We start from the raw sequence: 23,254 nt of genomic DNA, 5'->3' as shown, positions 1-23,254 counted from the left end.
TGTAAGGAAGGAATAAGATGGTTAGGAACACTTACTGCACTTCTGAGCTGGGTTCAGTCTCCAGTACCTACATGGTAGTTCATAGTTACCTGTAACTCCAGTCCCAGGAAATCTGATGCCCCTTTGAGGGTACCAGGCATGCTCTTGTTGTACATACACACATGCAGGCACACCATTCACACACGTAAAAATACATAATTTTATTTTTAATGTTTTAAAAAGAAAGCTTTCTCAGGTTTGGTCTGGTGGTGCATACCTTTAATCCCAGACTCAGAAGACAGACAGATCTAAGTTTGAGGCCAGCTCCAAGATAGCTTTTAAAATAATGATTCTATACAAACTAGATTAACTAGACCCTCAGGACTTTTTACCCATTCAGTTTCACATGTGAACAGTAGCTTCTATTCATTATATGATGTTGCATAGGTGGACACTATCTTGTACAACTTTATTTTCTGTTTTTAGAGAGAAGTTTTGCCCTTAGCTCCCTGAAAGCCGCTGGCAAGTCTGAGCCTTCAAGCAAGTTGCGAAAGCAGCTAAGGAAGCAGCCAGACTCTCTGGACTCAGTCAGCTCCTCCGTTTCTCCATGTCTGTCAAACACTACATCATCTCATGGCACTAGAAAGCGATTTCAGATTTATTCCAAGTCTCCATTTTACCGAGCTGCCTCAGCTTGTGAGGCCCAGGGAACGGAAGGACCACTAGGCCAAGCCAAATCCCTAGAAGACAGGCCTCAGTTCATCAGCAGAGGAACCTTCAACCCTGAAAAGGGCAAACAAAAACTAAAGAATGTGAAAAACTCACCTCAGAAAACCAAAGAGACCCCAGAGGGGACAGTCACATCTGGCCGAAAGAAAACTGTGGACTCAGACTGCAGCTCCACACAGCAGCTACCACTGTTCGGAAATAATGAGTTTATGGTCTAATGGACAGATGTGTCCCTACATCTCATCTTTGGGGCCTCTTCCGGTCACCTTGTTTGTAACAGTCCTAATGGTCCTGCCTTGTTTTAGCAGACAGTTTATGTGCTGGATCACTGGGCTTCTGGCAGAAGTGGCCTCTTTGAAGTTTGCTAGGGATCGGCCAGCTGTGCCTTGGCTGCTGTATTTGATTTGAGATTCCACTAAACAAAGCCACCTGGGACCTGGGGTATTTTGGCCAACAGTAGTTGCCTCTTGCCCACCTCCTTTTTCCTTCCCACAGATAGTTGTTGAACTAGGGGGCTATTGTGATCCTGAGGGATGCTCTCATTTCTAGCATTTAAAGAAACATACAAACCTCTGTAAACTATGAAAGCAAAAGCTTTTGAGTTTGTATTGGAATAGTTAGGAACTGTGATAGAATACAAAAGTTTCCCCAAGGATTTATAAGCAAAACACCTAAGCCCTCTATTTTAAATTTAATTACAAAATACTTGGTTATATTTTGGAAACATAAACTAATTTCCATTAAGCCCAGAGTGTCTCAGCTATCTGGTCATATTGTGAAGAGGCCATGCTTTGTCTCTTGTTTATATTTGGTATTATAATCAGTGCTGGTTTAACTCCTGGTTAATTCCTGCCAAATATATTTCATGGGATAAAGTTCTGGTAGCCATACTGTACTGGTATGCCCTGATTATTAGATCAGACTCCTCTAGGTTTTTGTTTGTTTGTAATACGTCACAGACACATTTAGGTAATTCCTAAATGTGAAGGCATCATCCTGATTGGTCCAGGCTTTTCTTTTTGTATAGACTTAAACTGAAGACTGTATCCGAGCCTGTTCATCTGCTGGTGGAGTACCACCATAGATGTGACCATGTCATCACTTTTCTACGAGTACTCACATACAACTTTGCATGAGTGTTATAGAAAAAGCTGCCAAAAGAAGCTTAGAAAGTTTTAATATGATCTATTTAATTTTTGTCTTCTTTTCTCAGACCATCAGTATTAGATGAGAAAAAAAATCAAGGACTACTTGAAGCTATTTTTGTTAATGTTCTTGTTCCTGAAGTTTACTGTAAATACACATGTATAGTATGCCTAGTTCTTTTTAACCTTGTGCTTCCCCTTTATTCCCATGGAGTTTCTTCCTACAGATAAGAGGCCATTAGACAGGTGGTGAAAGCCATTCACCCCTGGGGTGAGGGGTAAGTAAGGGCATCTTTTCATCACTGGTAGTTTCTATAAGTTATAATGTCAGAATCATCATGTACTAGCAATTGTGGGAATAGAACTCTGTTTTTGCTATTTATAATGTTATGTGAAGTGAAACATGATACCATTTCTTGAGTATGTGAAATGTTTATTTTTAAAGTCACTAAATACATTTTGTCTAACTACCACATGCACTGTTACAAAAAGAGCTTTTTACCATCTATAACCTGAATTTTAGTTTTCTTCTTCTTTTTTTTTTTTTTTTGGTTTGAAGTTATGGGAATAGAAGTCTTTTGTTAAGGCAAGGTCTCTCCTCTTACACAACACTGAACCTCATGCCACTGTTGCAGTGGTCATTGGCCGGCTCTGGAGACGAGACTTGGAGCAGTATTTTGCACAGCAGCTCATGGTGGCTGGAGTCTTCCCTCTCCCTGGTATGGGTTCATCGTTGAGACACATGAAGGAAGCTTTGAAAATCTCCCCAATGATGATGGTCATTCATTAAATGTTAACTTTTATATCCCTCAAGCATTAACAATAAGACTTTTGGAAACTGTTGTAAAGGAAACCAGCGTGGCTGTGATACGATGGGTGCTGCTTTGGGCCTTTCCGCTTACACAGTCTGGTTTATGATTTGGGGAAAGTAGCTGCTACTGGGTGGTAACTGTTGCTCTCCACTTGGCTCAGAACAGGTTCCTTTGTTTCAGAGGAATGTCCTGGAACCCAGCACTTGACACACATTCTCCCACCTAAAGTTTTACAGCTCACTTTTTTTTTTTTAATTTCTATAAAGTAAATTTGAGGCTGCAGAAAAAAAAACTACCTACATAGGTCACTTTGTAGGAACTAGGTAATCACTATTAAAGACTTTATAATTTTTTCTCAGGGACCTAAAACCTGAATTGGAATAAAGTTAAATAAAACCTTTTTTTTTTTCAGTTGTTAGATTTGTGAATTTTTTAATCATTTAACAAGCCGCCAGGATGGGGTGGGGGAAATCCACACAATCGTAAGAATGTCTCGGCAAAGTGTAGGCCCCTTTGAGGAAAAGAATGCTGTTGTTCTTGGGTTAGCAGGCACTACTGGTCTGACAAAGACGAAGCCATAACTCAGTAGTGTCAGATGCTCTGCTCCATTAGTTCTTATCAGAGCCGCTGAGTCACCACATAGCAACATGGTTGCAGTCACTCATGATACAGTTTCACATCGGGTTCACTGTTAAGGCTGTCTAGCTGCCTTTCTTCAATCTTAAAATGCACCAAAAGACACTCTGTGGCAGCAGCAGAATGCTCAGAATGTGGAACCTGTGCTGTGAACTTCAGAGCATTCTAGTTACAGCACATATTTCTAGTCCACAGTAACTCCTACATTCGTTTTTCTTACCCATTAATATGTGTCTGTAGCTATGTATCATAGAAAATGTAGCAGAAACAAATGCATTTTGCATCACAGATTGAAGCAATTTACCGTAAATGCAGGCAGGATTCAGAGAGGTGACATGCTTAGTTTGCACATATTTCTACTTCCTGCCATTTCCATTATCTGACCACTCTGGGTCATATACACTAAGAGAGACAAAAGGATGTGAGTTGAAGGGCACAGGTCACTAGGGCCAACTCTCAGGCTTTGGAAACCTGTCACTCTTACCTTGCATAGGGTGTGAAGACTATTCTGTGTCTCACAGTCAAGACAGTGCCACAGAAGTGTGCTGACATGAGGTGACACATCAAGGTTGTATTGTTCTACCTTTATGCTTGTGAGGTGTGTTTTCAGCTGTAACTAATAAACTAGAGTGAAGGAAGGATTCTCAGGTGTGTGAAGTTGAGAGTTTTAACTAGAGAAAGTTGTCCAAATGGCTTTCTCGATCACTTTAAAAATTCTTGGAGGGGAAATAGATGTAGGCCCTGCATTCTTCTGTGTTGAATGGTGTGTTATATGCACCCACATACTTGTGATAACTTCCAAGCACTGTGCCCCAACACCATGCTGGCCTTAGTAGTAAAAATTTTAGATATTTGTAGAAGACCTGACTTTCTGCATTCCCAGGAGACCACATTTTTCTGGAATATTCTCACACTTTTGGTGTTAAGTGGGTATCTCCAGTGTATTAGATCTTACTGGTCTCCTGGCTTAAACTTCAAAAAAGCCCTAGCAATGGGTTGGTCACCTTGTCACCCATCTACTCTTAATGCCTGTTTATCAGCCCTCTTAGGCCATAGAAGAGTTGCACCTCTTGAACCAAGTATTTGTATTTACTACGAGAAAGGAAAGGTGTGGACTACAGATTAGTATTATATTATTTTAATGGATTCAAAGTAATTTATAAGTATGGTGAGTGTACAATTTTAAAATACTGTGTATTATAAAAGGATACATCCTGTGAAATATGCCAGTTTACTGTTTAAGAATTCTATAAGAATGACTTACTCACAGAACTGACTACATTCCTGATGAAATCAGCAGCACTTTGTAATTTCCTTTTTTTTTTTTTTTTTTTTTTTTTTTGAAAGGGGCAAAACATTTGTATAAAGTGCAGTTTGCGTCACTCAGAGTATGCACTGTATAGCTACACAAAAGCAGCCTGCTGAACAAATCACTCCATGGCTCATTAAAGAACAAAGCTTCCAGAAGTACAATATGTGTGGTTTTGTTTTCTGGCTTCCAATCAGACTCATAACCCAAAGGAACACCACTGATTCCTCATACTAATAATATTAAAGGAAAGGATCCAATTCCCAGCTGATACATGCGGAAGTGTCAGCTGTTAGAACTCAACTGAAGAAGAGAAAGCCAAGGTCAAGACATTTTACGGACATTTTATGAGGAATAGCAAGATGGAGAACTAGAGGCACCTAGCAACAACTTCTTGTGGAGAAAAAAAACCCAAACAAATGTATAGTTGAATTTTCAGGTGAGGGATAGTTGAGAGAAGGACATCAGAACCTTGTGAAATTCAGAGGCCTGGGACAAAGTTACAGTAAAAAAAAAAAAAAAAAACAAAAAACAAAAAACAAAAAAATTATTCTGACACCTGCAGACCCTGCCTCACTCACAACAGAAAAGGAAAGCTGCCCCTCTGTAGAGACACAGGAGAAAAAGTCTCAGCTCACACAGCCAGTGTGGATGCTGGCAATCCCAGCTGTTGGAATGTTTCACAATCCACCCCGGTTTAGATAGCTAACCTAAAGTCTGCACAGTAGCCTTGCTTTGAAAACAATTCTTACATCATCTTCCTGTGAGCCCTCAATGCTGTAGCTAGGAGCTACCTAAGAAGAGGACTTGTGTTTTAATCTGGATGGCTCCAGGGGTCAGAAAACCCTACATGTTCCTGTTTCTGAGAACCCATAGATGTATTGTGCTAGCTCATCCGCTAGCTGCCTTGTAATCCAAACTTTGCCCAAGAAGTACCTCTGAGTCAAATGCACTGCTGACTACATGGTACAATGGGGCTGGGAGTAGAGGGTGTTGCCTACAGCTTTCCAGGATGGGGGAGGGGGCATATTGTTCTATGTGAACATGGCTAGGTAGACAGTCCCCTTAGTGGTGATAGGCCTGAGTTCTAGAGGTTCACAAGCTAGGCTTCTAAATCCAGACACTTAGCTCTCTAAGTCTTGAGAACTACTAGGAGCTTATGGTTCTAAGCCTTCAAAGCTTTGGTTGCTCAAGGCAGAAGCTTACTACCCTGGGCTTATGAGAAGCAACACCTAGTGGCTGGAATTGTAACTTAGCTCTCAAATGGTGTTGGACCCCTCTTGAACCCTTCTCTGCTCTCTCCAGAGTCTTCTAGCCAGTAGGATGCGTAGTCCTTGTAGACTCAGCTCCCATATTAAGCTTCTTCATCCGTAGTCACAGTGTCTCCACATTCAGTAACTCCACCAAACTTTATAGTTAGCTTCTTACTCTCTGGAATTCTTAGGCAACTCTTGATATAGCTCTGGATTTTCTGATGGTAGTAGAGCCTTCAGAACTCTGGAACTCTTCACCTGGCTTCTCACTGGTTTTTTTTTTCACACCATATGTAGGCAAAAGACCATTCACAAGATACTTTTATTAGGGCCTAATGGTGCAATACCTAATAGGTAGAAGAAGCTTCCCAGGTTAGCCCAACGAGTGGAGAATTGCCTGCTTTATACAGCAAGAAGAAGATTGTGGCATGCTTATGCACAGATTATAGTTTTACCAGGCACAGCTATGCATATGATTCTGGCTCTACCAATCACAAGCCTCACTGCACTAATGTTTTTGCTGAGTCACTGGAGTTCTTAGTCATGTCTTCCCATCTTTGGCTCTGAGCTTTCTGAGAGAATCAGAGCCCTCAGCTCCTGGTGACTCTGAAACTCCAGCCACCTCCTCTGTCCCTGAGTGAGAATAGCTGCAAGGTAAGCTGGATAATCTAAAACTCGCAAAGGTATGTTTTGCCTAGAGTGGCATCTTCTACAGTTGGTGGATGTTGCCTAGAGCCAGGCTTCCTGACTCAAGAGTGATGAATTCAGTAGTGGTGTGGTTGTAGTTGTCCTAGCAACTGCAGTGACTTTCCTCAAAGTGTTCAAAACAGACAGACTGCCTGGTTTACCAAAGAAAGGGTTGTGCCTAGATGCTTGGTGGGTAAAGGCACTTGCAGCCAAGGCTAATGGACTAACTCTTCTAGGACCCATATGGTGGAAAGAAATAACTGACTCCCACAAGTTGTCCTCTGATCTCCTCAAGCACACTGACATGTGCACCCATACATATATACAAACATGCAAGTCAATAAATGAGGATCGTAGCTCAAGTCATAAATCCCAAAGAAACAGGAATAGTTGGGATTATGTTTTAAAGCTCAGTAAAACTGAAAAGAACACAAACATTTAATCACAGATGACAAGGTAGGATATGAATAAGATACTCGGCAAAGAAAAAATTCTAAAAATATATCTTAGGAGTAAGGGATCTATAATATATCAACTAAAATTTTTGGTTGAGAGCTTCAACAGTAGACTAGATTGGGTGGAAGAAAATTGTTTATGTTTGAAGACAAGTATTTTAAACTCATTTTTGGGGAAAAAACTAAGCACACAAATTTGTGGCATACTATTAAATCACCAAATGTTCATGAATTACCCAAAGGCAAAGAGACAAAGATTTGCAGTATGGAAAAACTCTCAAGGGAAATAATAGTGGGCAGCTTTCCTAATCATTTACAAGACATAGACATCCATATGCAAGGAGTTTACAGACATGACCAGAAAAGACCTTCATCATAATATAAAACTTAAAAATGTAAGAATTTTAAAATCTACAAGAAAAAATGCACAAGACAGCTAAGTGAAACCTCACTACACTTACAGTAGATTTTCCAGAAGAAACCCTATAGCATACCAGGAAATGGAATGACACTCTTCATGTTCTGAAAGAAAATTACTGCCAATCAAGATTATTATACCTAGCAAGGCTATCCTTCAGAAGTGAAGATCTTCAGAGTTAAGGTGAAGATGGGGAAATTCATGACTATAGGACTTAAGCAGGTACTGCATCTATAAATGAAAGGAAGGGAACTGCCACCACAACAGCTCGTGAAAGTGTCAGTCCCACTGGATGAATAAACACAAAAATAGAATCAAACTATCAAATACAGCAAACAAACTGCAAAGATGAATAGGATGAGTAACTAGAAAAATCAGACAGGCATAAGTTCCTACATTTCAATGATAACCTTGAATATAAATGGACTAAATTATTCAATCAAAAGCTATAGACTAACCAGATGGATTTTTTTTTTAAGTCAGATGTTATGGTACACACCTTTAATCCCAGCACTCATTTGTCTGCAGCAAAAGGATCACCATGACTTTAAGGCTAGCCTTGGCTACATAGTGGATACCAGACCATGCAAGATCCTATCTCAAAATAAGAATAAAAAATATGTTGTGTATAAGAAACTTAGTTCATCAAAAAAAGAAGAAGAAAAAACAACAAAAAATAAAGAAAAGAAAAAAGATAAAAAATAAAACACAAGAGAAAACAAAGAAACAAACAAACAAAAACAAAAGAAACTTAGTTCATCAGTAAAGTCACTGGAAATAGCCTGGAAATGAAAGGCTGGAAAATAATATTTCAAGCAAAGGGGATCCTGAAGTAAGCAGCAGTTGTTGTACTTTTATCTGAGAAACTAGACTAAGGGAGGAAAATGTTAAAAGAGACAAAGAAGGTCGCTAGATATGGACTAAAGGATCAGTTCATCAAAGTAGAGAAAGAAAAATGGCTGGGACTTGCAGGCTGCCAGCCTAGCCAAAAAACACAAGCTGTAGGCTCAAGAGATTCAAAGAACAATGCAGAAAATAACAGAAGCTACCCAACACCCTCCTCTGGTCATCAAACGTGTACAAGTGGACACCATCAGCACATACACATATATACAATGTACACACCCATATCATACACACAGACACAGGGTCATCAGAGGGCCTGACAGTACTCATTTGCTGCCAAGCCTGATGACTTGAGTTCAATCCCTAGGATCTAGACAGGATCTTCATGGTGAAGGAGAGAACCAACTCATGTAGGCTGTCCTCTGACCTCCACACACTCATTGTGGCACACACACACACACACACACACACAAATAAAAATGTAACATAAAGATTTTAAAGTATATGATTGTAAATACATGCACATAATGCTGGAGCCCCTAAGTTTAGGAAATAAACACTGGAGAGGTAGAGAGGAAGTTTAATAATACTCCACTTTCATCAACAGACAGGTCATCTAGACAAGAAAAAACAAGCAACGTCTGAGTCAAACTATTCTATACATGAAATGGACCTCACAGACATGTGTAGAACGTTCCATATAGAAGCTGCAGAATGTACATTCTCAGTGTACCAAATCTTCTTTTGGATATTCCAAATGTTAAAGGCAATAGAACAAATCCCAAGAAATCACCAAAACTGAAGTATCTGTTTCTGATGGCAATAGAATGGCACTACCACTCAACAAGAGAAACTTCAGAAACTATGCAAGTTCATGGAGACCAAACAATATGTCACTGAGGAAGTTAGAAAAATGTGTAAATTTCCAGAAACACATGAATAGAGATGGAAACACAGCATGCCAGAGCCTGTGGTGTGGCAGCACACACAGCTAGCTGCAGAAGTGCAAAGTGTCTACGGGTGAATTCACATCTTCAAAAAGAACAGAGGAAAGGTTTTTGAACAACCTAATAATGATGCATTGCAAAGACTCACAGAAGCCAAGACAAACCCAAAATTAATAGGAGAAAAGTAATAAAGATCAGAGTAGAGCAGAGCATAGTAGCACATGCCTTTAGTTCCAGCACTCAGAAGGCAGAGGCAGGCAGATCTGTGTGAGTTCGGGGCCAACTAGATCTATAAATCAAGTTCCAGAACAGCCAGGGCCACACAGAGAAAACCTGTTTCAGAAGAAAAACCAAACCCAAGTGGAAATAGGCAGTATCAAAGATGAATAAGTCAAGGAGTTATTGTGTTGAAAAGATAAACAGAATTGACAAACTTTTAGCTTAACTAATCAAGAGAGAAAAAGAGAAGACTAGCAATGAGAAAGACATTGCAAGTAATACCACCGACCTACAAAGGATCACTAGGGATTGTTTTGAAGAGTCGATATGCTGTAGAACTGGAAAATCTATAAGAAATGAATAAATATCTGGACACATATGACCTATCAAAACTGAACCAAAAGGTTCTGAACTTGATAGACCTATAACTGAGGATGAGCTTGAATCAACATTGAAACCTTTTTCCAAGAAAGAAAATTACAGAACCAATGGCTTTGCTGCTAAGTTTCATCAAGCTTAAGAGTTCTCTCTGGCTATTCCACAGCTTTGGAAGAGAGGGAATCCTTTCAAACTGGCTCCAGGAGGTCAGCAGGTTCCTGGCGGACACAGATGCCAAAACCCTCAACAAAATAAGAGAGAATGAAATTAAACAGGGCAACAAACCAATCCTACAACAAAAAGGCAAAGTAGTGGACCCTCGGCCCCCAGCCCTGTAAGCTGAAGCAGAAAGATCAAGGTTTGAGATAGGCCTTGGCTACATAGTGAGGTGCAGACCCATCTGGGCTCCATAATGTTTGAGCCCTGTCTCAAACAAAGATCATACACATTATCAAGTTAATTTCATTCCAGGGATGCAAAATGATTCCATATATGCAAATGAATAAGGCATGCAAACAGAGTGAAGAATCAAGTTGATGAAGAAAAAAATATTGAAAAAATTTTTAATTTCTTTTCTTTTAAATTTTATTTATTTATTATTTTTTTATTTTTATTTATTTATTTATTTATTTTAATTTCTTTATGATTTATAAAAAAAAAAAACAGATCTTACTGGTCAGTGGTGGTACACGCCTTTAATCCCAGCACTCAGGATGCAGAAGCAGGATCTCTGAGTTCAAGGCCAGGCTGGTCTACAAAGTAAGTTCTAGGACAGCCAGGGCTACACAGAGAACCCATGACGGGCCGCAGCGTGCAGGGGGCGGGGCTAAACAAATAAGGTGTAGAGGATCAGACCTCAACATGACAATGGCTTTGAAGACTAAATCCACAGCCAACACCATACTGAATTGAGAAGTGGAGTGCTCTCTCTAAGGAACAAGACAAGGCCATCTGTCCATCTGTCCACTTTCACAGATCTTATTCAGCACAGTACTAGACATTTCGGCCATAGCCGTTAGGCAAGGAAAAGAAAGAAAAAAGGTACACAGACGAGAAAGCTGTGGATGAGGGTTTTTATACACTGAAAACCACAAAGTCTCCCAAAAGATGATTAGAAATGAAAATATACAGTAAACTCCCAGGATATATATTAAAAAAATACCCAACATAGCAAATCAATGCTTTTCTATATGTCAATAATAAATTTGCTGAGAAAGAAATCATGAAATCACTCTTATTCACAACAGCCACATAAACAAAGCTAAGGAAGTAACAATTTCTATGAGAACTGCAAAGCTGATGAAGAAAACATTTAAAAAGACTCCCTTAGAATGAGGGATTTACATAATTTAACATTATTAAATTACATAGTATACAAAGTAACCTATAGGGTCAACGTCATTCCCATGAGAGTGTCAGAACAGATCCCAGAATTCATATGGAAGAAACGATTCCAAATAGCCAAAGCAATCTTGAGTAAAAACCAGCACAATGTTGGTGGCCTCATAATACCTGACTTCAAGACATTTTACGGAGCCACAGCATCAATAAAACAGCATGGCATGGACATACAAACACCTGGACCGACAGGACAGAATCCTATCCCAGACAGGCCTGGGCACACAAATTCAGTCGACTGGTTCAAAAAAAAAAATGGTGCTGGGGACACTGGACATCTTCAAGCTGAAAACTGAAACTCGACCCAGATTCCTCACTCTGTACCATAGTTAATTCAAACGTATCCAAAGACCAACTTTGAAATCTGAAAATTTGAAACTTCTGGGAGAAAACATGGAAGAAGAACTTCAACACATTGGCACAGACAATTTCTGGAGAGGACTCCAAAGCACCGGAAATTAAAGCTAAACCTGACTGACTGCCATAAACTTCAAAGGCTGCCCCTGACAATGAACAGAGCGGTGGCCACCACCAGGCTGGGGAAGTAGCTCCGTGCTGTGGTGCAGGCACAAGACTTCCATGTCGGTTGCCAACACCCGATAAATAAAAACCCAACAAAAGGGAAACCCTCAACAGTAACAAAAAACCCCATACAGAATGAGAGAAAATATTTGCGAGCCACTCATCTGACAGAGGATTAATAGCTAGAATATATTTTGAAAATTGTATGTTTTAAAGGCCATCTAACCCAGTCTTAAAATCAGCAAATGATCTGAACAGACACCTCTCAAAGCGAAATGCAAATGGCAAATAAATACATGAAAAAAAAAAAAAACCACTCAATATCATTAGTCTTGAGGAAAGTGTAAATCAAAACAGAGACATTAACTTGTCCCAGTTAGAATGGCTGTCATTAAGTGAATGAATACTCAAGATGATGTGAACTGAAAGGAACTCTAGTTTTTCATTATGTGTGTGTGTGTGTGTGTGTGTGTGTGTGTGTGTGTGAGAGAGAGAGAGAGAGAGAGAGAGAGAGAGAGAGAGAGAGAGAGAGAGAGAGAGAGAGAATGAATAAATGAATGTGTGCTATGTGTATGTGATCATCTTTGGAAGTCAGAGAGGGTGTCAGATTCCCTGGAGCTGGAATTGCAGGCAGTCATGAAGTACAGGTCACCCTGGAAGAACATGGATGATTACTGGGGACCACAAAAAGGCAGGAAGAAGGCAAGGCAGATAGAGGTGGTACAGTGAAGATAATTGTTCTAGTTTGGTGTCTCTTGCTGTAACCAAAGCAACACCAGGAAGGAAAGGGTTTGTTTCCGCTCACGGTTTGCAGACTGTCCCTGAGGAAAGCTGAGACAGGAATGCAAGGCAGGACCTTGAAACGGACTCCACGGACACCACGGAGGACGTCTCTTCCTAGCTTGCTCAGTTCCTTATTCCGCCCAGGCCCACCTGCTCAGGGATTGCAGCACCCACAATGCACTGGCCCTCCTACAGCAATTAGCAATCAAGAAAATGCTCGCACAGACATGCGCACAGTTGACTCTAATGGAGGCAGTTCTTCAGTAGTGGTTTCTTCTTCCCAAGTGACTAAGGGTTGGGTCAAATTGACAGGTACCAGTCAGTGCTAACTATGCCGACAGTAAGTGCATAATTAATGCATAGTTAGTGCTTCTCTCCTTAAATGGCCATCTCACGACTGCAGGAGATCAGACTTCAGTGAGATGAATTATATTTTCCCTGAATGGCAGAGTAACACGTAGCAATGGGAAGAACTCAGTCCTGCCTTGTCATTTCTGCTGCCCTATATATCGTGTGACATCAGGGAAAGTCATTTGCCCTCCTTGAGTGTCAGTTGTCCTATCAGGACATTTATTATCCTCCCCAGGTGTGCTCTGCTAACTAATACTAATTCCATTCTCCGAGTTAAAGGACAGTGGCTCTGGGACTTGTCCTCTGTCCCCTTTAACTGGGTCTGCTGTCTCCAGTTCTCACTAGCTGCCAGGGTTACGAGATCATCACTCAACAGATGTCAGCTTCCCAGGAGAAGAATTTCCTGTCTTGGGTCCTTTGGCTAGGTGCTTACATCCTGACTGGGAGCAAGCCAGGTCTGAGGTGAAGTGGGAAAAAAAGAGTGAATTTACCTTTGATCTTTAAGATTCTGAGATGGCCTTTTCCTGCTTCGAGAATAAGAAGAGTGAGTGTTGTTTCTTACATTGTCAGTAATTGGCCAAATAAAACGGAGAAATGATAGTTTTAAGACTTGCCCAGAGATGACGGAGTCCACAAAAACCCTTTCTGTTTCCAAAGCCCTGAGAGCAGAAAGGTGTGAGCTGACCCTACAGGCAGATCACATGTGAGTTGTTTTTCTTTTAATTATTCTTTCCCTAGGTTGGCTGGCAGTATGGTCTCTTTGAGCCAGGGAAAACCGTGAAAGTTTATTTGGCACAGTCGTACTTAGCTATCCAATCTTGTGGGCATCTATGACAAAGAGCATGTGGCTTCAGGCTCTAGGTAGCTACTTCTCAAGCAAACTCAGACCATCCACACCCAGCACCCTCTTGCTTCTGCTTCCGCTTGGAGCAAAGCAAGCCCAACAAAGGTCCCCAGCCCATACCGAGCACACGGTCTAGTGACAAAGTCCAAGTTCACGCACCCACCGAGGTAGGGTAGCCGTAGCAGGCCTGGCTTTCACTCTCTGGTTTTAGTTACTAATTTTGATCTTTCTGGTCATCTTGAAGTCTTTCCCGGCCCTTCCTGCTTAAAATACCTGGCTGGGCAGTAGAGAAGAAACATCTTCGTAAGAACCTGAAAATGGAAGTTTCCCCGAGAAAAAGCCTGGGTAAGCCAAAGGCACGTTCATGGTGCTTCACAGCTGAGCACGCTCCTGCCACTGAGGGCAGAAACCAAACCAAGCCAAACGAGTCTCTTAGAAAAGACCCAAAAGAAAGCCGTCACCATCAGCATATGCTCACAGCCGTGAATTAGTGCGATAAAATAAATAATGAAAGTTCAGTTCTTAGAACCCATTTCGGGCAGCTCACAACTGTGACACACACACACACACACACACACACACTTAAAATAACTTATTTTTTTAAATAAAAGAAAGATTTTGGCTCACAGTTTCATCCATGGTTGACTGTATCCGTTGATTTCACTTGGCAGAGGAAGAGGCAGCTGGTCAGGTGTTCTGAGGACAAAGTGCTAGAGGAGGAGCCAGAGCCAGAGCCTGCAGATGCCACCCACCTTCCTTCCCAATAGGACCGCCTCTTAAAGGTTGCACCAGCTCCCCTCTGTGCCCAGGCACTGGGTGGTGCCCACGATTCTCACACCTTCGTGTGACATTTAAGATCCAAACCAAAACAACGTATATATATATATATATATATATATATTTTTTTTTTTTTTTTTTTTTTTTCCTGGTGTTTCTGCAACAAGGGAAAGCCCTTGGAGGAGCATCTGGCTTTGAAACCAGGCGGAGGGAGATGACTCCGTTTAAATATCTCCTTTCGTTCTCCAAGACTTCCTCCTGGAAAACCCCGGAGCTCTTTGCCAGAGAACTTCAGCCGGGCACCTTTGCACTCTTACTGTTATCAACAGCCAGCTTGTAAGCCAACTGAGCGGAGCAGATGTGGCTTGTTTCAACCATGTTCCTCGTTGGGCATCCTTGTTCAGGCCGTAAGGACATTGTTAAGGACAGACATAAACTCCTGATGTGAAATTAGGGCCCGTAATAGTGATGCAGTCATGAGACAACCCAATAACAGGCCAGGCTGATCCTTTTCATTATTTATTTATTTATTTATTTATTTATTTATTTATGTGGATGGGTACACACATGGTATGTACATGTGGAGGCCAGAGGACAACCTGTAGAAGTCGGTTTTCTCCTACCAACACCACATGGTTCCCAAAGCTCAAACCGAGACCAGGCTTGATGACTATTGTCATTTTCCCCACTGAGCCATCCTGCTGACCATAGGCTGATAACTTTTAGAAGACAGAATCTCCAGTATTTGACCTGCTCTGGTGCAAAGGTCTTTCACAGAGCAGTGTTGGTCAAACTCTTTGATCTCTTAGCCCTGCCCACCTTTTGCCGTTTCCTGAGCAGAGAGTCTGTCTTTGCGGCTATAGGTATTCAAATGAAAGTCAAAAGCCAGGGAATCCCTAGACTTCTTGTGGCTTTCTCACACAGTGTTTTTCTTCCAGAACCATGCGTTTCTTCTCCGAAGACAGGAAACACAACAGAATGCTCTAGCTGATCTCAGGGTGGAGGGGAGGAGGGAGGAAGCAGCATTCTAGTTAAGCAGCCAGTGTCCGTTCAACACTGTGGGAGTTCACAGTCTTAGTGTATTCAGAAAATGTGGCAACTGACCCTCCGTGCAGTTATGTGGGGACTAGACAACACAACCTGCGTGCCCAGCTCACTGCTGCTGTACATGTTACCTGACATGTAAACCCTGTGTCTCTGGGTGCTGCTGGGAACCTAAACCAGGACTTCGTACATGTCACAAGCAAGTGCTCTTTGCTGGACCACAGCCAGCCAGTATATAATTACAATGATTTCCCAGGTCTCATGGATTTGCCTGGGTTTCTCTTTGTAAAAGAGGGTTTGTTGAGCCAGGTGTTTCCATGGGGGATTGAGGATGATAATGAAGAGTTCTTCACACACACACACACACACACTCACACACACACACACACACACACACTCACACACACACTCACACACACACTCACACACACACACACTCACACACACACACTCACACACACACACACACACACACACACACACACACACACAAGCTCCCGCAACTGTCTTGCTTCAAGAAGGTGCCTTATAGGAGGAAGGAAGATCCCGTGGGAAACTGCCCAGAGCCTGAATTCATGGCACCTGGACTCTGACTTGGAATGAACCCAGATAAAACTCAAAAGATCTTGTGTTCACGTCTTCCGCGTCCTCAAACAGAGAGCCTGGGACGCAGTTTTCTGGTTTTATTTTAACCAAGGTCAAACAGAATACATCAAAGTGCATGGATTTTAAGTGCTCAATGAGTCTTAATGACTATCAACTTAGCATTCGGCTCCAAATAAAGGGCATTCCTAGTGCAGGAGGCTACGGCCCCTCTTCTGACTCCCCACCCCCACCCAGAGGCGACTTCTGGCTTTCTCTCTATCAGTCTATTCTTTTTTTCTTTTCTCATTGCCTTTTCTTTTCACTCCCACCTCCCTCCATTCCCCTCCCTGCCTCTGGTCTAGAACACAGGATAAACATGCCTGGCTTTCTCTCAATGTCTAGCCCATGAAATGTCTCCATGTCTCGTGGGCCCACTGCTCATTTCTATGTTTTATTTATTTTTACCACAGCGGTTTCTCCTACGAATATAACCATACATCCATGCAATCTACTGTCCAAATAGAGTTAATAGGGTATTAAGATTAAGACAGCTATGAATATGCCAATAATATGTTTTGGGAGACACTTCTGCTGGGTACAAATACCTGCCTGTGGAATTACTGGATGAGAAGGGCGGGGACATAGTTAGCTTCAACGATGTGTTGCCCAGGTGCTGGTGAACACTTGGCACCCACACTAGTTTCTGAACATATCACACAAGAGAGTCTCCATTGGAGTGTTCCCTATGGTCTTTCGGAAGAAGAGCAGCTCAATGCGTTCAGCCGTGATGAACCTCAAAGAGGGCAGCAGGAGGAGCAACTTCCCAAACCTGAACAGGAGAAAGGACGCTGTCAGGCCAGCCTCTGAGCAAGGCAGTGGGGGGGGGGGGAGTGAAGAGAGGTGCCCAGGGCCAGCTAGGGGCTTTTCAGTGCAGGGAGGGCCCTGCACTAGAGGACTCACTTCATCCCTCCTGTTGGTTAGAAGCACAATGAAAACAGGGACTCAATATTGTCCATGGTGCCTCAAGAGTAAAAAGCGAGAGATTGCTTTGCACATGTATTTGACGTGTGTGTCTGTGTGTCTGTGCGCCCTAAGTGTGTGTGCAGGTGCTCATGTGTTTAGGTGGAAGTTGAGGTCGAGTGTCTTTCTGAGTCGTGCTCTATTTACTAAGGCAGGGTCCCTTGCTGACCTGGAAGTTCACCAATTCTGGCTAGTCCCCAGCTAACTTTGCCCCCGGTGTCTGTCAGTCTCCCGGGTGCTGCGATTGAAGGCTGTAGCCGCCTGTAGCCACAGATAACTGGGTTTGCCTGCCAGCTTTTGTGTGTGGGGGGGAGGGGGGGCAGGGATTTGAGCTCCAGTCTCCATAATTGTTCAGCTATCTCCCAGCCTGTGAGACGTTGGTGGCAATCCTGTTTGGATGTTCATCCATCATGAGTGCGATAATGAAGTCACATCAGTTTTACATAGACAAATATGAGTTTCTGTCCATGAAACGCCTAGGACAACAGTAACTACTATTGAAAATAGTCTGATGTCAAGGGAGATTTTAGTTAGCTGAGATAAATCCAGAGACAAAGACTCTGTCTTAGTTTCAAGTAAGAACCTTTTGCTAAAGCAGGTGTCCCCAGTGCAAAAAAAAAAAAAAAAAAAAGAAAAAAAGAAAAAAAGAAAAAAAAGAAAAAAAAATCAGAACCAGATGATTCTGGGGAGAAGGCCTAAGGCTGGGGCCCAGCTCCCCATCCCCCCACTCCCCATGTGGGTGCATATGCCTGTCTTTCTCCTAGTGCTCTGCAAGTGGAGACTGGAAATTCAGCTCAGCCCCAGCAGCACAGTGAGTTCAGGGCTTAGCTTGGACTACACGGAGCTTAGTCTCAAAGCAGTGTCTCGGAGCAAACCACACAAACCGTCCAAGGCTGGGTATAATTAGTGCTTCAGCATCTCTCTCTCTGTAGGTTAGGCTAAAAATACATTGAACTGGAGACTGGAAAGCCACTGCCATGACACTCAGTCCTGCCTAGAGGAAGTAGTAAGTTGCAGAAGGGAGCTGGGGAGTTTGTGCGGAGGGTCAGAGGTCACCTTCTATTCTTCAGTCACTGTCCACTTTATTTTTAGCACACACACGTGTGTGTGTGTGTGTGTGTGTGTGTGTGTGTGTGTGTGCACCCACATGTATTGACACATATGTGCTGTAGTATATACACACAGAGGGCAGAGGAAGACATCGGATACCCTGTACTTCTCTGCTTTGTCCCCTTGAGACAGGGTTTCTCTCTGAACCTGAGCCTTGTTCTCTCATCTAGGCCGGCTGGACAGAGCGCTCCCACGATCTGCCCGGCTCCGCAGGCCAGCACCGGTTTTTATTTATTTAATCTGATATACCCATCATTTTCAGCTATCTCTCATGAGTACTGGGGATTTGAACCCCTGTCCTCATGCTTGCACAGCAAATGTTCTTACTCCTGGCCCTTCCTCCCTGTTTTTTGAGACGAGGTCTCTGAACTGAACCTGGAACTCGTCAATTAAGCTAGGCCGCTGGCCAGTGAGCGCCACCTGTCTCCATGTAGACCAGTGCTGGTGTGACAGTTGTGTGCCACCATGCGGGGCTCTTACGTGGGTGCTAGGGATACAAACTCAGGTCTTTATGCTTGCTTGGCAGACTCTGGATGACTCAAGTTTCCCCTACCCCTCCATAGGAAGTCTTCCCCAGTATCTATGCAATGTGATACACAATCAACAGTCCAGGGGGCCTCTGACAGCTGGTCCCAGGGGGAACCTGACCCAGGAAGACCTCTGGTTTCTGAATGCCTGCGATGACCACATGTGAAGCTATGTCAAGCCATCACCGTTCTTCGTCTGGTCCTGAACCATGTGGTGCAGATCTTGCCTACCTGAGTGGTGACTAAAGATGACCGTGTCACCACAGTTCTTCAAGAAGATGGCAGTGTGGTCTAGAGTGGTCCAGAGGCCTGGCTTAGTGGTATAAACTATCTGGTGCTTCAGTGTAAGACCTGGGACTCTCCACCCATGTCACAGCTTGCAGTGGCTGGCCAAAGCCATGTGCCGTCATGCCTGGATTTTCCACACATCTCCACAGTGTGCCTTCCACACTTTCCCCAGAGGTTGGCAAGTTCGAAACTCTCAATTTTCCTTTTAAGTTTTGAACATTCTCTGCTTCCAAATGCATCTCTTCGCCTGTTTTTCCCCCCTCTAGCTGAATGTCAAATCTGTCCCTCTCCAGTTCTCAGAGGTGTACACTGCAGTCTGTTTCCCTGCTCTCTATGGCCACTCCCCAGGCCAGGACTCTATAGACTCCCTTGGACAGGGATGTCTCAGGTCTGCTTTTGTACACACTGCCCACCAGTCTGCACGGGGTCCAGTCCTGTGCAGGCAAGCCTCCTCCCACAGAATTTCAGGTGTTCCCCTCACCTCTCTCGTTCGACTAGGCATTCTGAGCTCTAGTCCGACTGGTTCCAAGGTAACTCTCTGGCTCGATCTCCCACCTTCCTACCAGCAGGAAGCTTTCGAACCTTCCGTACCAGACTCTTGTCTAAGAACACATTTTGCTAGGCTCTTTCTACTTTCATAGATAAGATTTTTCTCTTCCGTTTAGATCCTATCCTGTTATGGACACACATGGTCCCTGTCAATGGCTGGTAGGACAGACCTGTAAGCCCAGCATTGAATTTGAGACCAGTCTAGACTGTACACTGAGATCCTATCTTTAAAGAGTAAGTTTTTGTTTGTTTATTTGTTTTTGGGAGGTATGGTTTCTCTGTGTAACCCTGGCTGTCCTGGAACTTGCTCTGTAGATCAGGCTGGCCTTGAACTCAGAGAGATTTGCCTGCCTCTGCCTCCCGAGGGCTAGGATTGAAGGCGTGCACCACCACCGCCCTGCCCAAAAAGTAAAATTTGCTACCCTTTCAGACACAAGCCACTCTCCACACCTGACCAGGATGATTCTTGTCTTTCATGTTCATGAGGAACATCCCCATAGGCTTTGTCTCTTGGTGACCTCCTGGGCCTGGCATGGAGCCTGGTCCACAGGAGATGGTGGATAGCTGTGGCTGACTGAGCCCTTTATCCTGTTCAAGCAGGGAAGCCCAGAGATGCTGTGGGAGAAGCAGGTAGAAAGAAGCAGGCAAGTGGGGAGGGTTAAGTGGGCGGGAGGGTCGTTACTGTCACCTCACAGGCTGGCTGGGGTGGTGAGCCTTGCTATGCTGGCTTAGCATCACCTGGGACTGGTCCTGCAGAGCCTCCACATGCTCAGGGTCCTTCAGGCCTCGTGTTTCTGGGGAGAAGCAGCACCAGTGAACTCCCTTCCAGAAGCCAGCCCTCACCCCACACGCCCCAAAGCATTTGGTCAGACCACATCTCTTTTTCTGCTTCCCCTCCCCCAGAAGGAAGACTGTCCCTCTACACCCAGGTGGGTTCATGAGGACCCCAGCAGAGAGAAGTGACTAGAAATCTGCCTCCCCACTTTTTATTCCCAACCATGTCTTTGGAAGGATTGGGCCAAGGCTCAGTACCGGGTTTAAAGAGGACCAGGGCTTTCAGGCAGGCAAACTCTGTGGGGTCTACTGCCAGAGCACGGAACCGGGAGATGGTTTCCTGCAGGAAGCGCGTCTCTGCACTGGCCAAGGCCAGCCTGCCCTGAGAGCTGCCAGAGGCCTCGGGTGGTGCCAGCAGTGGGCAGCTGTCCAGGGGTAGAGACCACTGAATGGCTCCAAGAAGGAAGAGCTCGTTCCATGCCTCTTCCAGCAAGATGACCTGTGATGAGAGAGGGCTGAAGTGTCAGCACAGGTGTATAGCTCCCGGTGGTGCTCCCAGCCTGCCACCGTCTCCAGGAACAGACCTGAATTCATAGGGAGCCTGAGCTCTAAAGAACTCAGCCAGCCACTTTGTTGTTCAGGATATGCAGATTCCTGTCTTGCACAGAATGGCTCCAGGCCAGACAATTTGCAGAGAAGAAAGGGTAATGGACCCAGAGAGCCACAGGTCCCACTCTGTATCCCATTCCAGGCTCTGTGTATCTCTGGCTACCATCCTTCCCTCAGGGAGGGATATACCCACTGCCACTGCCCTAATCATCCCCAGCTCTGAGACACAAGTACCCTGAGGTAACCTGTGTAAGTCTTCATCCCTCACCAGCCCAGGGTTACCCCTACATTACCCCTAGCTGGCCGACCTCTGACTGCCTGGCACGGCTCCAGCAGGCAGGCTGTGTTGTGTACCTGGTCCCGGAAAGGCAGGTTGGAAAACACAGGTAAGTTTTTGGCCCATTTGACAGCCATGAAGAGCAGGCGAGCTGATGTCTCATGGATGCCATCCAGACTGCAGGGGGATGCAGGGAACTCCGGGTCATTGCTGGTGACATCAATATTCTCTTCAGCTATGAAGGAGGAGGTTGGGACCTTAGTGCCTGCTCTGTGGAAGCCGGTGTGAGGATCCATGCCTACTGCCCTCCCACTTATCCTCCCACTTACCGTCCTCTGGTTCCAGCTTAGCACAAGTTTCCGCGGTGATGAGGCTGGCCATAAAGTGGTGGCCCATGGCTCTGGCTGCAGACACAGATGTGGGGTCCCGGGGACTGGGCCCTGCCAGGGCAGGGGAAGCCACCACCGGTTCTGGTCGGGGATCACTGCCTGTTTCCATGCCATCCAGGTGGACCTGAGCCATGCTTCGGGGTTGGCGCTCATTCTGCACAGCTTGGAAGGCAGAGGGACTTCAGGACACACACCCCATCCCTGCCCCTTGGCAGTGATGCCTCTTGGTCTCCTTTCCCACCTCACTGTGCCCACCACTCACCATCTTGGTTCATGCCTGCTTGTAAGCACTTCTTCAGCCGGCAGGCCTGGCACTGGTTTCGATGGGCCTTATCCACGGGGCACATTCCTGCTCCGACCTGGCACCTGCAGAGGACATAAGCTCCTTGGGGGCCAGTGTCATGCCTTGACTCTAGGCCTTGAGTTGGGACAGTTTTGCCCTGGTCTCATCTTCCGCTTTCCCTGAACACCTTCCACCCACGCTATGCACACTGGGACAGGAGGGCAGAGCTGGCGGCACCTGTAGATGAGCCTCCGTCTCACACTCCTCTTGAAGAAGCCACTGCAGCCATTGCAGGCATAGATGCCATAATGCTTCCCACTGCTGCTGTCCCCACACACTCGGCACTGCAGTGAGGGGCCCACACCTGAGCGGGGAGGCAGGGCTGGACTGAGATGGCTGCTCGCTCCCACCCCTAGTCACCCTTTTCCCCCCGGGTCCATAGGTTCCCAGGTTCCCCAGACTAGATCCGCCCATGTGACTCCCACCGGAAACAGCAGCTTCCTCTCCATGGCATCCTAACCTCTGCTCCCACCCCTTCCCCTCTCTCCTCCCTCCATGGCCTATTTCCAGCCAGACACCCATGCTGCGTCCACCTTCCCGGCCCCATTCCTCCCCCGTGGGCAGCTGCAGCCTCTCACGAGATGTGTCACAAGGATCTCTCTGCGTCTCAAGAGCACCCATCTCCTTCCTCAGCAGCTCCGTGTTGGGCCCTGCTCTGCTGGCCTCTGAGTTTCTAGGATATTGGGGTTGCCAGCAGACCCTCATACTGGCTCGTGGCCCTGGGGCTGTGGCTACGTGTTTTAAGATTGCTCATGTCTCCCTGAACCTGCTGCTTGTACTCTCTTCCCCAAGGGCCCAGACTTCACCTCCAGAAAAGTCATACCTGTTGGATCTTCTCCGAGGCCCCATCTACCTGGAGACTCCTTCTTGGAGGCTGTCACAGCCACGGGCACAGCGGAGGCAGCCACCGTACAGCTCATTGGATATGGATGGTCCCAAGGGTAGCCTGTCTGCCAGCAGTTGCTGGTCCCAGCCTATGCATCCATCTTTACCTCCGTCTATGTGTCTGTGCCTGTCTCTCCCCTACTTCCCTTCTCTTGTAAGTTAGGACCGTTTTCTCCTTCTGGAGCTTTCTCTCCACCTTGGCTCTGGGTCCAGACTTCTCCCAGCACAGCGCTGGACACAGTGTATGATCCTCTTAATCTTTACTGTCTCCGCAGGGGATCAACTGGCCACACCTGCAGCATTACCCAGGTGCCCCTGGGAGCCCGTCAGTCCTGCCTTCATACTGACTCCTACACTACCTAATAT

General features: G+C 44.9%; 2 protein-coding genes and 1 long non-coding RNA gene across 20 annotated transcripts in view; 1 reads left to right on the top strand and 2 right to left on the bottom strand.

Moving 5' to 3' along the window:
* Myo9a (myosin IXA) overlaps window positions 1–4,774 on the top strand; it is a 173,139-nt gene extending 168,365 nt beyond the window's left edge. For all 8 annotated transcript variants that reach the window (XM_076925466.1, XM_076925467.1, XM_076925465.1 and 5 more), the window contains one exon: window positions 466–4,774. In XM_076925466.1, the coding sequence (XP_076781581.1) occupies window positions 466–926 (461 nt within the window). In that variant the 3' untranslated portion in view covers window positions 927–4,774. The remainder of the gene's footprint in view (window positions 1–465) is intronic.
* LOC143439300 (uncharacterized) overlaps window positions 1–14,492 on the bottom strand; it is a 104,818-nt gene extending 90,326 nt beyond the window's left edge. For 6 of the 10 annotated variants that reach the window (XR_013107597.1, XR_013107596.1, XR_013107603.1 and 3 more), the window contains exon 1: window positions 14,339–14,492. This is a non-coding gene — a long non-coding RNA (uncharacterized LOC143439300). Of the gene's footprint in view, window positions 1–13,831; window positions 13,989–14,338 lie in introns of all 10 variants that reach the window. The other 4 variants (XR_013107600.1, XR_013107602.1, XR_013107601.1 and 1 more) reach the window with 4 other exon arrangements.
* Window positions 14,493–16,200: 1,708 nt separating this feature from the next.
* Nr2e3 (nuclear receptor subfamily 2 group E member 3) lies at window positions 16,201–23,254 on the bottom strand. 2 transcript variants are annotated; one of them, XM_076925458.1, is made up of 8 exons: window positions 22,827–23,251; window positions 22,181–22,307; window positions 21,923–22,026; window positions 21,601–21,822; window positions 21,349–21,506; window positions 20,644–20,884; window positions 20,300–20,405; window positions 16,201–16,946 (listed from the first exon to the last, which is right to left on the bottom strand). In XM_076925458.1, the coding sequence occupies exons 1-8, from the start codon at window positions 22,921–22,923 to the stop codon at window positions 16,814–16,816; spliced, it is 1,188 nt and encodes a 395-aa protein (XP_076781573.1). In that variant the 5' UTR covers window positions 22,924–23,251; the 3' UTR covers window positions 16,201–16,813. The 2 variants fall into 2 exon arrangements, with proteins under 2 accessions (XP_076781573.1, XP_076781574.1); XM_076925459.1 differs by lacking the exon at window positions 22,181–22,307 and having other exon boundaries at window positions 22,827–23,254.

This window comes from Arvicanthis niloticus, chromosome 26 (genome assembly GCF_011762505.2).
Source record: "Arvicanthis niloticus isolate mArvNil1 chromosome 26, mArvNil1.pat.X, whole genome shotgun sequence".
In the NCBI taxonomy this organism is placed as follows: domain Eukaryota; kingdom Metazoa; phylum Chordata; class Mammalia; order Rodentia; family Muridae; genus Arvicanthis; species Arvicanthis niloticus.
The sequence above is the reverse complement of the archived record's forward strand: the minus strand, read 5'-3'. Positions and strand labels throughout refer to the sequence as shown.